A 12,610-nucleotide genomic window follows, 5' to 3' on the forward strand; every position below is an offset into this window, starting at 1 on the left:
AAATTTTAAGCACAATTGGAATCAGAAAAGAAATTTCTTGACAAACTGAAAAAGACCTTCTGTTATTGAAAAAGGTCATAAATTACACAAAAAAATTATTTCAACTAATCAAAAACTAAAAACGAAGCCTTACAGAAGCCACAAAATGATTTGACTGAACTTTACAAGTACAAGAGGTCACAGACAGCAAACTTTTACATATTTTTCAATTAACATTAGATGTAGTAGTAGTAGTAGTAAGCAAAACAATGCAAAAGTCAATTAAACTTGAAGCCAGAATGTCAATAAGACATCGTAGAAACGCAATATCAGCAACAATATGTTGTCATAACTTAGTCTACAACTTGGATGGCGTCATCTAATTGTCACTATTTGTACGATTCTGTTTATGTTAATTTTTTTCGCCTCTAAGCTTCACGTCTTTGTTATCTTTTATAAACATTTTCTTACTAAAATTTTTACTTGTTAGATCATCAAAATGACCAATTTTGTAAAAATTGTGAGTTCGCGTTTTGATGATTGATTATCGCAGCAATTATAATCATTAAGTCACCTGATGAGATATGAGTCACGACCTTTAGAAGTTATTATTATTGATGAAAACCAGAAATAGATTTGAAAGTTTTTTAAGCCTTTTTTAGACCAGTTTTAAGCCTAAAATTGAATTAAACAGAAAGTCGTTCTAAAGATGATTTCCATTCATATTTTGGTAATTTACACTGCATCCTTAAATGGCTCCTGTACATCGGAAACGCAAAATTTTGAAAAAGTCCAAAACAAAAGTTGTTTCTAATGTCAAAACCTACAATTTGAGCTGGTGAACCGTGGTATAGCTCAATTTTCAAAAATCGGTACGTGAGCCCTCATAATAAGAGGATTTTGGTTGAATTTTTTTTTGATCAAATTTACGACGGATTCCGACGAGGGGGGAGGGGGTAAACAGAAATGTACGACGTCGTAAAAATATGCCATATTCACGATTTAAAAATTTTTCGTTTTGAATTATTTAAAATAATTTTTGAAGTATTTCAGACTTTGTAATCTTTTTTTTTTCAAATTTTCATTAATTTGAGTTTTTTTTTCAAATTTTTCACGAGCTTTCATTGAAATTTGAACTGATACTAAAAATTTCCTTTTCAGTGAGGGGGGGGGGTCATGTTAAAAAACACGTCGTAAATTAGAGGGGGTTGTTGGATTTCGCCGGTTTACGATAATAGGAGGGGGTGGGGGTCAAAAATACCCTACTTTTGCCGACACCATTAATGGATGACGCCTAATGTCAAAACCTACAATTTAAGCCGGTAAGCTTTTCTCAGCAAGTAGTTTTTTGATCGATTTCAAGCCTAAAATTGAATAAAAAGTGGTAAAATTTTCCTAAAAGGAGATCCCTTTTGGTCAAAGCGGTGACCGCTTAAGAGGTCTCCTAAGCTTAGGACAAAAATTGACCTCTTAAAGGGTCAAATTTACTTCTTAAGGGGTTAATTTATCTCCTTAGGGGTAATTTGACCACTTAAGGGGTTATACCGACCCCTTTTTCGCCAATAGGGTTTCCAATGAAAATTTGGAGAGCCTGATTTATAAACCTCTAGGACCTAACTAAAAGCTTATATCGTCTAATTAGACCCAAAAAAGGAGGTAATTAGAGCACTAAGGTCAAATTTATTTCCGTTTCTTTGTTTTTCAACCCTTCAATTACTTACCACAAAACAAAAGTAGATAACAAGTAATAAGTAATTCATTATATTTTGTGAGGTAGGTATTTCCACCTGAGGTAACGAGGTGTCGTCACGTTCAACACATTACCAACAAAAAGTCAACAACAACCAAATAATAACAATAATAATAGACGATAATCAAGAAGAGACAATTGTGCTTATTCACTCTTGTTTTATTCAAACATTGTACGCCTTTTTTGCATTTGTTTTTCAGTTTTATCGAGTACGGAATTTTACAAAGTTGATCAAATATTAAAACTATTTACACTTTTTGTTAACACCAATTTACGTTTATTTGCTGTGGTTGATTTTAAATTATTTTTCCCTTTTTTAAGGCAACTCTAGACAGGTGGTTTATTCAAAAATTTTATTTTTTTTTTGTCGTGTAAATGTTACATCAAAGATTTTCTTAAAAGGTATTAAAAAGCGGAATACTGTCACTTTCGATTTTTTTCAACCGAAAATGCTATTTGCGTGCTCATTTTGATCTTAAAAACTTAGAATAATTTAATAGAAAAGCTTGCAAAGAAAAATGAAGAGAGCAGATGTGATGATTGTAACTGACGAAATCATCTTGTTCTCGGCTCCGTTACACAAATCGGTGTCGCAAGACGAACAATGCTCCTTGTTATCGCAAAAGCCTTCGATGAAGCAGCCACGAACCGAGAATTGACCTGAAATAATTACAAAAAAATATTAATTATTGGTGTCCTTGAGTTATCAGTGCAAGAAATTGCTTTCGTACCAGGTAACGAAAAACAGATAAATAATTCAAAAAAAATTACTATAAATATTAATAAGGGACAGACAATCATCATCACAAATAAACACAATTAATAATCACCTTCGAAGCGTAGGAAAAAAAATAAAACTAATTTCTATCGATCTGTCTGAGTTCAAAGGTAGGTAGATTAGTTCCCATTGCTTCTTTGGAGGAAAAAATTAGGAAAAACGACAAAGAAAAAGACGATCGATAACTTTTATTACTACTAACTAACTACGAATTTACCGCGAAAATAGTTTTTGTTTAAAAATAATGGTGAGAAAGAAATTTGCGTGACTTGAAAGAGTATTTCATTTGTAGTTCCGCCGCCGTCGATTAATTCAATTTAATTTCACTCCCATTCTAATTTTACCTAAATTATTTTTTTTTCGCGATTATTTACATATTCACATTATTAAAATATATGTTTACTTTGCTCTAGAAATTTTGACTTTGAAAGATAAATAACTTTATGACAAAAATTATCTTGACAGTTTAAAATATGACAACTTACAGAAATTTTCATCAAAATTCAGTTCTTTAATAAATTTAAAGATTTTTCTTCACAAAGAATTTTTAAAATGTTTAAAAAACTGAATTTTTAACAAAAATTTTGACAGCTGTCAATTTTGAACTGTCAATGTTTCGATTTTTTTTTTAATTTAATTTTTTGACATTTTTTTTAGATTGCAAATTTTCATAAACTAGAGATTTAACAGAAAATATGTGCATTTTAAACAATTAAAGTTTTGACATCTGTCATATCAAAATCTATCAAAAATTGATGTCATTTTTGACAAGTAAAAAAAAATTATAACTTAAAAAAAAGGAATTTGAGAAAAATTTGTAAAAATTAAAAATGTAATTTTTGAAACAAGAAAAGTAGCTTTTTCAACTCTAAATTATGAAAATATTAAATTTAAAAAAATTTTGACAGCTGTCATAACTGTCAAGTACTTATTGATATTTTTCTTAAATTAGCATTTTGAAATTTTATTAAGTATGTACTTCAATGCTAAAATTGTTTAAAAAGTTGTAAATAAAGCTGAAAATCGATGAAGAATCAAAATTTGACAGCTGTCATTCTAAAATTTGACATCTGTCATTTTAAAATTTGACAGAAATTTTGTTTATCTCTTGATAAATGTCATTTTTGACTAATAAAAATATAAAAATTTCATTAAAATTTTGTACAAAAACTTCAGAGCTTTAAAAAAATGAAATTTGAAAAAAAAAAATTGACAGCTGTCATATTTGTAACTGTCAAAATTTTGATTTTTACTTAAAATTATCATTTTTGACAGATTTTAAAGTTCTAAAAACGTGCATTAGAATTTTAAAATCTGTCAAAAATAGAAAATTTCATAAAAAATCAAAACTTTTGACATTTAAAAATATGACAGCTGTCAAATTTTTTTTTTTGTAAAATTCTTTTTTTTCTGATTTAGAAACGAAAAAGTTATTTTTTAAATGTCAAAAATTAAATTTAAAAAAAATTAAAATTTTGTAAGTTAAAAAATCCTTTTTTTCTATAAAATCTAATTTTGTTTACAGAACGAAGCAATTTTAACAACTTTTGTCATTAAAAAATTAAACCTATTAAAATTTTCAGATTTTATCGAACATTTTTTGCATACTGTATGTCAAAGTCTATCTTCATCACACACGAGCTACAAAGTCTACTGTGCTCACGTATTAGAAATAAATAACTTCTACGACAAAATAAAAATAAATAAACCTAACTTCTACACATATATAGACGTCGCGTCACCGTCTAACCGCTCAAAGAAGACGAATAATCTACGTATAATTTTATTTCTTCTGCCGAATTCACACAACAATGTCACTTTTGCCATTTTTTTCTTGTTTAGATCTCTTAATTCTTGTATGGAACTGTATTACATCATCGCCAAAGTTTTTTGTTTGTGTCACTCAGACTCACAAAAAAATGTTAACCCCTGATATTTGTTGGCGGCGGCGCCACATATTAAACCTATATGTGACATGCAAAGAACAGGAAGTCGGAAAAACTACTAACTTTTGAAAAGGGGCGACGATATGATCTTTTTACACGGCAATAAATTTCCATTTATGAGGGAAACTTGATAATTATGTGAGGAGGACCATTCCATGTTTTTATTATTATTATGCGAAAAATTCGACTCAAGGTTAAATTAAAAATAAACTCACCAGCGGCATATTTGACGCAGACTTTTTTCTGGCCCGTGACAGTGCTAATGGCACCCGAAATCAATTCGTTGTCGCAATCCGTCTGCTTGTCTTGGTAGTTCAAGAGGCACTCTTGGTTCGGGACCTTGCAGTCGTAGCATTTCAATGCACTCGCTAAAAACCGTTGTTAATTACAATTAAATGGAAATTTTTGCTTTTTTTTGTGTCAATTAACTAACCTGACTGAAGGGTAGCGAACAAAACGCATGAAAGAACACCGAGAATTATTAACTTGTTCATGGCGATGAAAATGGTTTGAAAAGTACTGCGGACTTTGGATAAAGGATTTTTTTTGCAACTTGCTGCTTTGACTTGACGCGATCAACTGTTTGAATTAATTTTATAGCAGTTAATAAAATCTACCGGAACGGCACTCATGCTCTATTAACGGCAAACAAATCTCTCTCTCGCGATATACTCAGACATGTACGAACAAAAAAGCTTCTATTTGAATAGGAAAAAGGAAGAAATTCGTTAAAACATAGAAAAAAGTTGATTTTTAGTGAAAAAATTGGAGTTTTTCTATGAAATTAGGTTTGAATTAGCAAAAAAGCGATTTTCAAATTTTTAACGGTCATTTTTTGAATTGACATTTACAAATTTTTGTCACAAATTGTCAAATTTAGAGGAAAATAATTGGTTTTTCTTTAAAAATCAGACAATTTTTGAATGAATTTTGGCTTGAATTAGCAAAAAAGCGATTTTCAAATTTTTAACGGTCAATTTTTGAATTGACATTTACAAATTTTTATTAAAAATTGTCAAATTTAGACAGTTTTTAAAATTAAAATTTTTGAAAAATAAATAAATTTCAATTTTCAAATTTTTAAAATTTTTTGATCGTTAAAAATTTGAAAATCGCTTTTATGCTAATTCAAGCCAAAATTCATTTCAAAATTTTAGTTTCAATTAAAAAAAAACAACAATTTTTCAGTTCAATTGAGCATAAAAGCGATTTTCAAATTTTAACGGTCATTTTTTGAATTGACATTTACAAATTTTCGTTAAAAAATATGTCAAAATTTTACTTTAATAAATTTTTTGTCACATTTTAATTTCTTTAACCTCCAAATTTAGGTAAAATTACAGTAAAATGCTAATTTTTGTGTTAAATAACCACATCGAACAATTGAAACTTTTGTCAAACTCGTCACTTGAATGAATTTCTTTGTTTTATTCGGTAAATTATTAACATTATTATTTGTTGAAGACTCTAACAATTGGAAGCAGTATCAGCAAAATGCCGAATTTCAAGGAAATTTTTGTTGCGGCATTACAATAGTCGTATGAGCAAGCGAAACAATTGTCAATGCCATCGTCACGGCAAAAGTTTTCGGCAAAGCATCCACGAGCCACGTAGTCTCCGATGATCCTTTTGGTACAAACTGCCCGCGAAATCCATCCAAAATCACATTCGACGGTTCTGAAAAAAGGACTTAGCTTCAATTTTGACAGGAAAGTGTTTGACAGGTGTCAGAATTTTTGATGAAATTTAATTTTTTTGAACATTTTTAGTTTTTTAAATGTTCAAAAAAATAAATCTGATCAAAAATGACACCTGTCAAATTTTTCCAAAGGTTTCAAACAAAAGTTACGTGTGTGGCGTATCCTCGCATTCCCTATTTGGACCGCAAGCGTAGCATCTCAGCGAAGTAACCTCATGTGAAAAGTATGTCACGATGAGAAAAAGAATGACTGTGATGCGATATGGAATTCTGGAGCAAGACATTTTAATTTTTTTACAAGAATTTTATTTCGGCGATGTTGCAGTTACGAGTGTTAAAAAGCTACTAACGCATTTATTGGGCACGTAATTGTTGCTTTTGTCAAAGCGTCTTCTTGTCAACTCAACAAGCATGAATGAAAACAATGAGAGGTAATTGTCGAATTATGTTCTTGAAGATAAAGATTTTGGTATTGTTTTGAGAAAAGAGCAAACAACGTAGCGGAATCGTGAATCAAAGTGTGAATGAGGTTTACTAACTTAATTTGCAAAGAATTTTTTTGATGATGATGAGTAACCAGGCGTTGACATTGAAGTCGAAACGTGGAAGATTTTTTTTGCATCAGAAGATTTGTCATAAGAATTAGAGAGTTCAAACCAAGAGCTAATAATTCAGAAAGTTCCTAAAAGTTTATTTTAAAAGCTGTAAATTAAGTTTTAGGCCTAAAAATTTCAAATCAAGAGCTGAAAATTCAGTTTTAGGCCTAAAAGGTTCATTTCAAAAAATAAAAGTTTATTTTAGGCCTAAAAATTTCACATCAAGAGCTAAAAATTCAGTTTTAGGCCTAAAAGGTTCATTTCAAAAGATAAAAGTTCATTTTAGGCCTGAAAATTTCACATCAAGAGCTGAAAATTCAGTTTTAGGCCTAAAAGGTTCATTTCAAAAGATAAAAGTTCATTTTAGGCCTAAAAATTTCACATCAAGAGCTGAAAATTCAGTTTTAGGCCTAAAAGGTTCATTTCAAAAGATAAAAGTTCATTTTAGGCCTAAAAATTTCACATCAAGAGCTGAAAATTCAGTTTTAGGCCTAAAAGGTTCATTTCAAAAAATAAAAGTTCATTTTAGGCCTAAAAATTTCACATCAAGAGCTGAAAATTCAGTTTTAGGCCTAAAAATTTCACATCAAGAGCTGAAAATTCAGTTTTAGGCCTAAAAGGTTCATTTCAAAAAATAAAAGTTCATTTTAGGGCTAAAAATTTCACATCAAGAGCTGAAAATTCAGTTTTAGGCCTAAAAGGTTCATTTCAAAAAATAAAAGTTCATTTTAGGGCTAAAAATTTCACATCAAGAGCTGAAAATTCAGTTTTAGGCCTAAAAGGTTCATTTCAAAAGATAAAAGTTCATTTTGAGGCCCAAGATTCATTTCGAAAAAAAAAACGACAAAATTCATTCAAAAACTAAGTTTTTTTTATACTGATTAGTAGTACATATTTTTATATAAATTCACATATTTTTTGAATATTTCAGATTAAAATATTTAAAAATAATTCAAAATAGGATAAAATAAAAGTACATTAAAATTCGCAGTGCTTTCAGAAAATAAAATGCTTAAAACTACTTTCACGCTCATTCTCTAATTTTTCTAAGTTTCTCTATCACACACACATTTTTTTTTACTGCGAGACTGTTGGATTCAGTTGTTTGTTAATTTTATCAAGTAACTCCTGATAATATTCACGATAAACGGCGTGATTGTAGTACGTGAGACGTTTAAAGGCAGCAGCAATACTTTCCAGTTCGGCAACATAATCCGTAAATCCAGGCGGTGTCGGAATCATTGCGTTGTTCCGCAAATTTAGACTAATGTACGTGACAAATCGCTTCCAGAGCAAAGTTCGAACAGGCGAATCTGGTTTTGCGATTTGATGAACTTGTGTTTTCAGAGTTTCAGTTGTGGCTTCATCGATTTTCTGATTAAGCTCCGAGAGACGAGCGTCTAAGACGGATTTTATGTGCAGCCAGATGCTTTCGATGGTGTCTTCCAAGTCTCTGTGAAAGGGAAAAATTGTTAAAATTGAGTTGAAAGGGATAAAAACTTCATTTTAAAAGCTGAAAATTCATTTCGAAAACTGAGAATTTCAATTTAAGGCCTAAAAAGTTAATTTCGAAAGATCTTCATTCGAAAGCTAAAAAGATCTTAAACTTTCAGTTTGAAATTAACTTTTGTTTTGAAATTAAAATTAACTTCTTGACTTTCGAAAAGAACTTCTCAGCTTTCGAAATGAACTTCTCAGCTTTCGAAATTAACTTCTCAGCTTTCGAAATTAACTTCTCAGCTTTCGAAATTAACTTCTTAGCTTTTGAAATAAACTTCTCAGCTTTCGAAATAAACTTCTTAGCTTTCGAAATGAACTTCTCAGCTTTCAAAATGAACTTCTTAGTTTTCGAAATGAACTTCTCAGCTTTCGAAATGAACTTCTCAGCTTTCGATATGAACTTCTTAGTTTTCGAAAAAAACTTCTCAGCTTTCGAAATTAACTTCTCAGCTTTCGAAATTAACTTCTTAGCTTTCAAAATTAACTTCTCAGCTTTCAAAATAAACTTCTTAGCTTTCAAAATAAACTTCTCAGCTTTCGAAATTAACTTCTCAGCTTTCGAAATAAACTTCTTAGCTTTTGAAATTAACTTCTCAGCTTTCGAAATTAACTTCTCAGCTTTCGAAATTAACTTCTCAGCTTTCGAAATTAACTTCTTAGCTTTCGAAATGAACTTCTCAGCTTTCGAAATTAACTTCTTAGCTTTCAAAATTAACTTCTTAGCTTTCGAAATGAACTTCTCAGCTTTCGAAATGAACTTCTCAGTTTTCTATATGAACTTCTCAGTTCATATCAAGAGCTGAAAGGTAATTTTTAGGTCAAAAATGTTCAATTTAAAAACTAAGAAGGTTTAAAATCTTTTTTTAGAAAAACCAAAAATTCATTTCTAAATCAAGAAAGACCTAAAAATGCCAAAACTCACTTATCCGTCTCCACATTCTGCAACAAAACCATCAAATGCGCCACCAATTTCTTCCGTATCTCCGCATTTTGTCCAATAACGGGAACTCCGCTGACAAATACCATGCAACACGCTGCCGCTGTCAATCGCAAAGCACGACTTTGCAATCCCCGCACCCGATCTTTGTCCATCGACATGATTTCGGGAAACTCATTTTCCGGTTTCCAGTCAATCAGTTCGAGATACGCCTTGAAAATCGTATCTTTGGATTGCGCATCGGCATTCACGTGATTCCGCTTGAGCCATGCCTCAGTCGCTGGAAGACTTTCGACCACTTCCAGATATTCCTTGAACTTTTTCCGCTCATATTCGACGGTATTGGCAACCACATCGTTCCTGACGGCATTCAAATAATTGTTTGCCATATCGAGTTTCATCAAACTCAGCGTTTCCATGATGGCCCGGAACATCTCGACGACATCCGTGATTTCCTTCAATTTTGCCACTTGCTCGTCGCGGATCGGGGCACAAGCTAGTCCCATTATGTGGATGATAAAATTCGCGTATGCCTTGAAATCCAAGACATTTTGCTCGGCTTGTTGCTGAATTACCGTCTCGTCGAGAATTTCGTTGATCCGTTCGAGCGTTCGTTTGTTGTTGCTCGGCAAAATCGCTTCAAACATCTCCTTGATTTCGCCGAGCAATTGAATGGCGTGACTATAAATGGGCGGCGTGCTGTTCAATTGTTCCCGCAAGACGTCCCAGAAGGCCTTGTGGATCGTGTCTTTGATAATTTTCTCTAAACTATTCTCTGGCGGCTCATAAGGCTCGAGTTTGAAGTCCGCATTGACGGCAATTTCGTGCGCCAAGGCCATATCTTCGATGTTTTTCACCACAGATTGGACCTCATCCAGTGTCAGGATCTTCGGAGGACTCGCCGACGTGCCAGGAAGCAAGAAACGTGCTGCCCCACTTCCGGATTTGTCGGAATTTTCGCTTTCGGTGCGGATTCTGGGGGGATTCGATGTACCCGGAATCTCTTTTGGATCACTTGTGTCCATTCTAAAAGGTAAAAAATGTAAAATTTTTAATTTTTTAGTGAAAAAACATGAAAAAATTTAAATCTTACTTGTCCGCTGGCATTTTTTTCGCTGATGAAACTATTGGAAGGCGTCCAAATCACAAAATTTTATCTGAAAATGGAAAACAAAAGTTAAGTAATGTGGAAAATTCATTCAATTAACAACTTTTACTTGTTTAATTAATTAAATAATCGTTAAAATCACTCAATAGCGTAAAATTTCATCATACAAACACAAAAAATGTCTAGATTGTTCGAGACACAACACAATACTGACTGTACGTTTCGTGAGTAATGCGAAACAAAAAAAAAGAGTAACGATGTAAACAGAGAGTTTTTTGACTCAACGATGAAATTGGTGGGAAAGGTTACTATGGTACTTAAAAACTTGCAAAACTGCATCTAAATTTAAATTTTTTGACCTATTTTACAGAAAAATTTCTCATTTCCAACACTTACGCAGAGAATTTTTGTCCTAATTTCACAACTGAGCTAAAAATAAGTGTTCGTCAACCACTTGCGATGACAACGTTACTCGAGCAAGGCACGATTTTAACTGGAGTGCAACGCAGGAAACAAAGAAAAATTAAAATTTATGCAAGGAGGAATGACATTGAACACTCTTTTTATGGAAATGCCCGGTTTTGAACAATGGAAAATGTTCTATACAAGTTTGTTTGTTCTTTGTCGTCCGTTACTCTACAGAAATTCGAGTGAAATGAAATTCGACGCAATTAAAGTAAAAGTTGCTAATATGGCGTTGATGAGTTTTTTGACTTTTTTATGGTTGTTTTGTACCTTTTTTGACTGTTCGATGCACAATTTTATAGTTTTTTGATTGAAATTTTATTTTTTATAGGAATTAATTTGAAATTCACGAGGAAATTGATTGAAATTTGAATTTTAGTGGTTCGAGCTACGTTTGAACCTGATTCAAAACAAAGAAATTTCGGAACGTACGCGGAATTTGTCCATGTTTTGATCAGCTGAGCGATGGAGCGTACGGAATTTAAATGAGACGAATGAAATTGATAAGTAAGCAGTTTTTAAAGATTTCAGTTGAATCGGTAAGCATATTGAAATCGGTTAAGAATAACAAGATGACTCAAAAAATCTGTCAGGAAAGGCTTCAAATTGTTTTTTGAGAAGAAATTTTTGTTGAAGGAATGTTTGGTAAGTTTCATGAAACGTTTTTAAGAAATCTAAGAGTAAAATTTAAGAATTCTAAAAACTAAGTCTTTAATATTTTTAATGTATCACATTGTCAAACAGATGCTTCTATGGTTTAAAACGACAACTGGGGTCAAAACAGGTAACAAAAGCCACAAAATGCACCATCTACAAGATCCTCATAAGAACAGTTCTCACATACGTGAGCGAATCATGGTCGATGACAAAAGCTGATGAGAAACTGCTACAGGCTTTCGAAAGAAAAGGTCTTCGTTCCATATTTTATACGATATTTGCAAAATAAAATTTCCGAAGGCGCTGCAATTTTGAACTGGATAGAGAGTTTAGGGTGGGTAGGGTTTACTATATCACTTAGAGGTCTAGTATGTCTCACACCGAGGCCTCTAAAGAGTCCTATTGTACTTCATACTGTGAAATCGTAAGCTTTCTCAGTAAATGCCGAGGAATGGATTTAGCTTTTTACCTGTCATCCCAAAAGCAGGCGCCCTCAAAAAACCAACAAAAATTCACTTAGCTCTCCTAGAAGGTCCCAAATTCTAATATTGTTTCTTAAATTGATTTTAGTAAATTTTGATGCCTCCAATGAGGCTTTAGAAGATAAACATGATAATGGTTCGCACCGATGTTTCTTGAGGAGCCCTATTCCTCTTTATATTGTGGAATCATATTTTTCGAATCCTGATTTCGAGTCTCAAAATGTTCCAAACTTAAGAGATCTTACGACCTTACGCTCATCATCAGATAAAGACTCGATAACCAATGTACAATGATTTGGTTGCCTTAGGTTAAGTTATCGAAGACATTCCGAAGATCTATTATGATCGCTATGACCAAAAGTCATAGTATGCTCATGTGTAGATTCTACTCCTCAGTTAGTCAGTCCAATTTCATTCAAGACTCATAAATTTTTCTAGGCCGCCCACTAAAAATGAGGCTTCGATAACCTTCTTCAAGTAAAAATGTTCAACGATTTGGTTAGGCACTTTTTAGGTTAGGAATTAAGGTTTGAGGATGCACTCACCGCGGTCCGAAGTTCTATTTTTGATTTTTTTAGGCAAAATTGAAAACGTTTTGCTATGAATTTGAGCATAAACTTAAATGAAATGGATATCTTAAGAACAAGTTTTTAGCTTCACAAGTATTTTTTTAGAAACTCTTTTATAAATTTTTCTAAGCCGATTCCTTTATT

At 32.1% G+C, this 12,610-nt stretch overlaps 2 protein-coding genes across 4 annotated transcripts; both read right to left on the reverse strand.

The window, feature by feature from the left end:
* Nucleotides 1-1,874: 1,874 nt before the first annotated feature.
* LOC134834699 (uncharacterized) lies at nt 1,875-5,022 on the reverse strand. The gene is made up of 3 exons (XM_063849447.1): nt 4,887-5,022; nt 4,669-4,821; nt 1,875-2,389 (listed from the first exon to the last, which is right to left on the reverse strand). The coding sequence occupies exons 1-3, from the start codon at nt 4,945-4,947 to the stop codon at nt 2,223-2,225; spliced, it is 381 nt and encodes a 126-aa protein (XP_063705517.1). The 5' UTR covers nt 4,948-5,022; the 3' UTR covers nt 1,875-2,222.
* A 2,575-nt stretch (nt 5,023-7,597) lies between these two features.
* On the reverse strand, nt 7,598-11,174 carry LOC134833533 (T-complex protein 11-like protein 1). Of its 3 annotated transcripts, none has more exons than XM_063847872.1 (4): nt 11,029-11,174; nt 10,279-10,342; nt 9,171-10,211; nt 7,598-8,201 (listed from the first exon to the last, which is right to left on the reverse strand). In XM_063847872.1, exons 2-4 carry the CDS (start codon nt 10,290-10,292, stop codon nt 7,826-7,828), a joined length of 1,431 nt encoding a protein of 476 aa, XP_063703942.1. In that variant the 5' UTR covers nt 10,293-10,342; nt 11,029-11,174; the 3' UTR covers nt 7,598-7,825. The 3 variants fall into 3 exon arrangements, with proteins under 3 accessions (XP_063703942.1, XP_063703944.1, XP_063703943.1); XM_063847874.1 differs by lacking the exon at nt 11,029-11,174 and adding an exon at nt 10,690-10,753; XM_063847873.1 differs by lacking the exon at nt 11,029-11,174 and adding an exon at nt 10,403-10,490.
* Nucleotides 11,175-12,610: the final 1,436 nt, after the last annotated feature.

Source organism: Culicoides brevitarsis, chromosome 3, assembly GCF_036172545.1.
Source record: "Culicoides brevitarsis isolate CSIRO-B50_1 chromosome 3, AGI_CSIRO_Cbre_v1, whole genome shotgun sequence".
NCBI classification, from domain to species: Eukaryota; Metazoa; Arthropoda; class Insecta; order Diptera; family Ceratopogonidae; genus Culicoides; species Culicoides brevitarsis.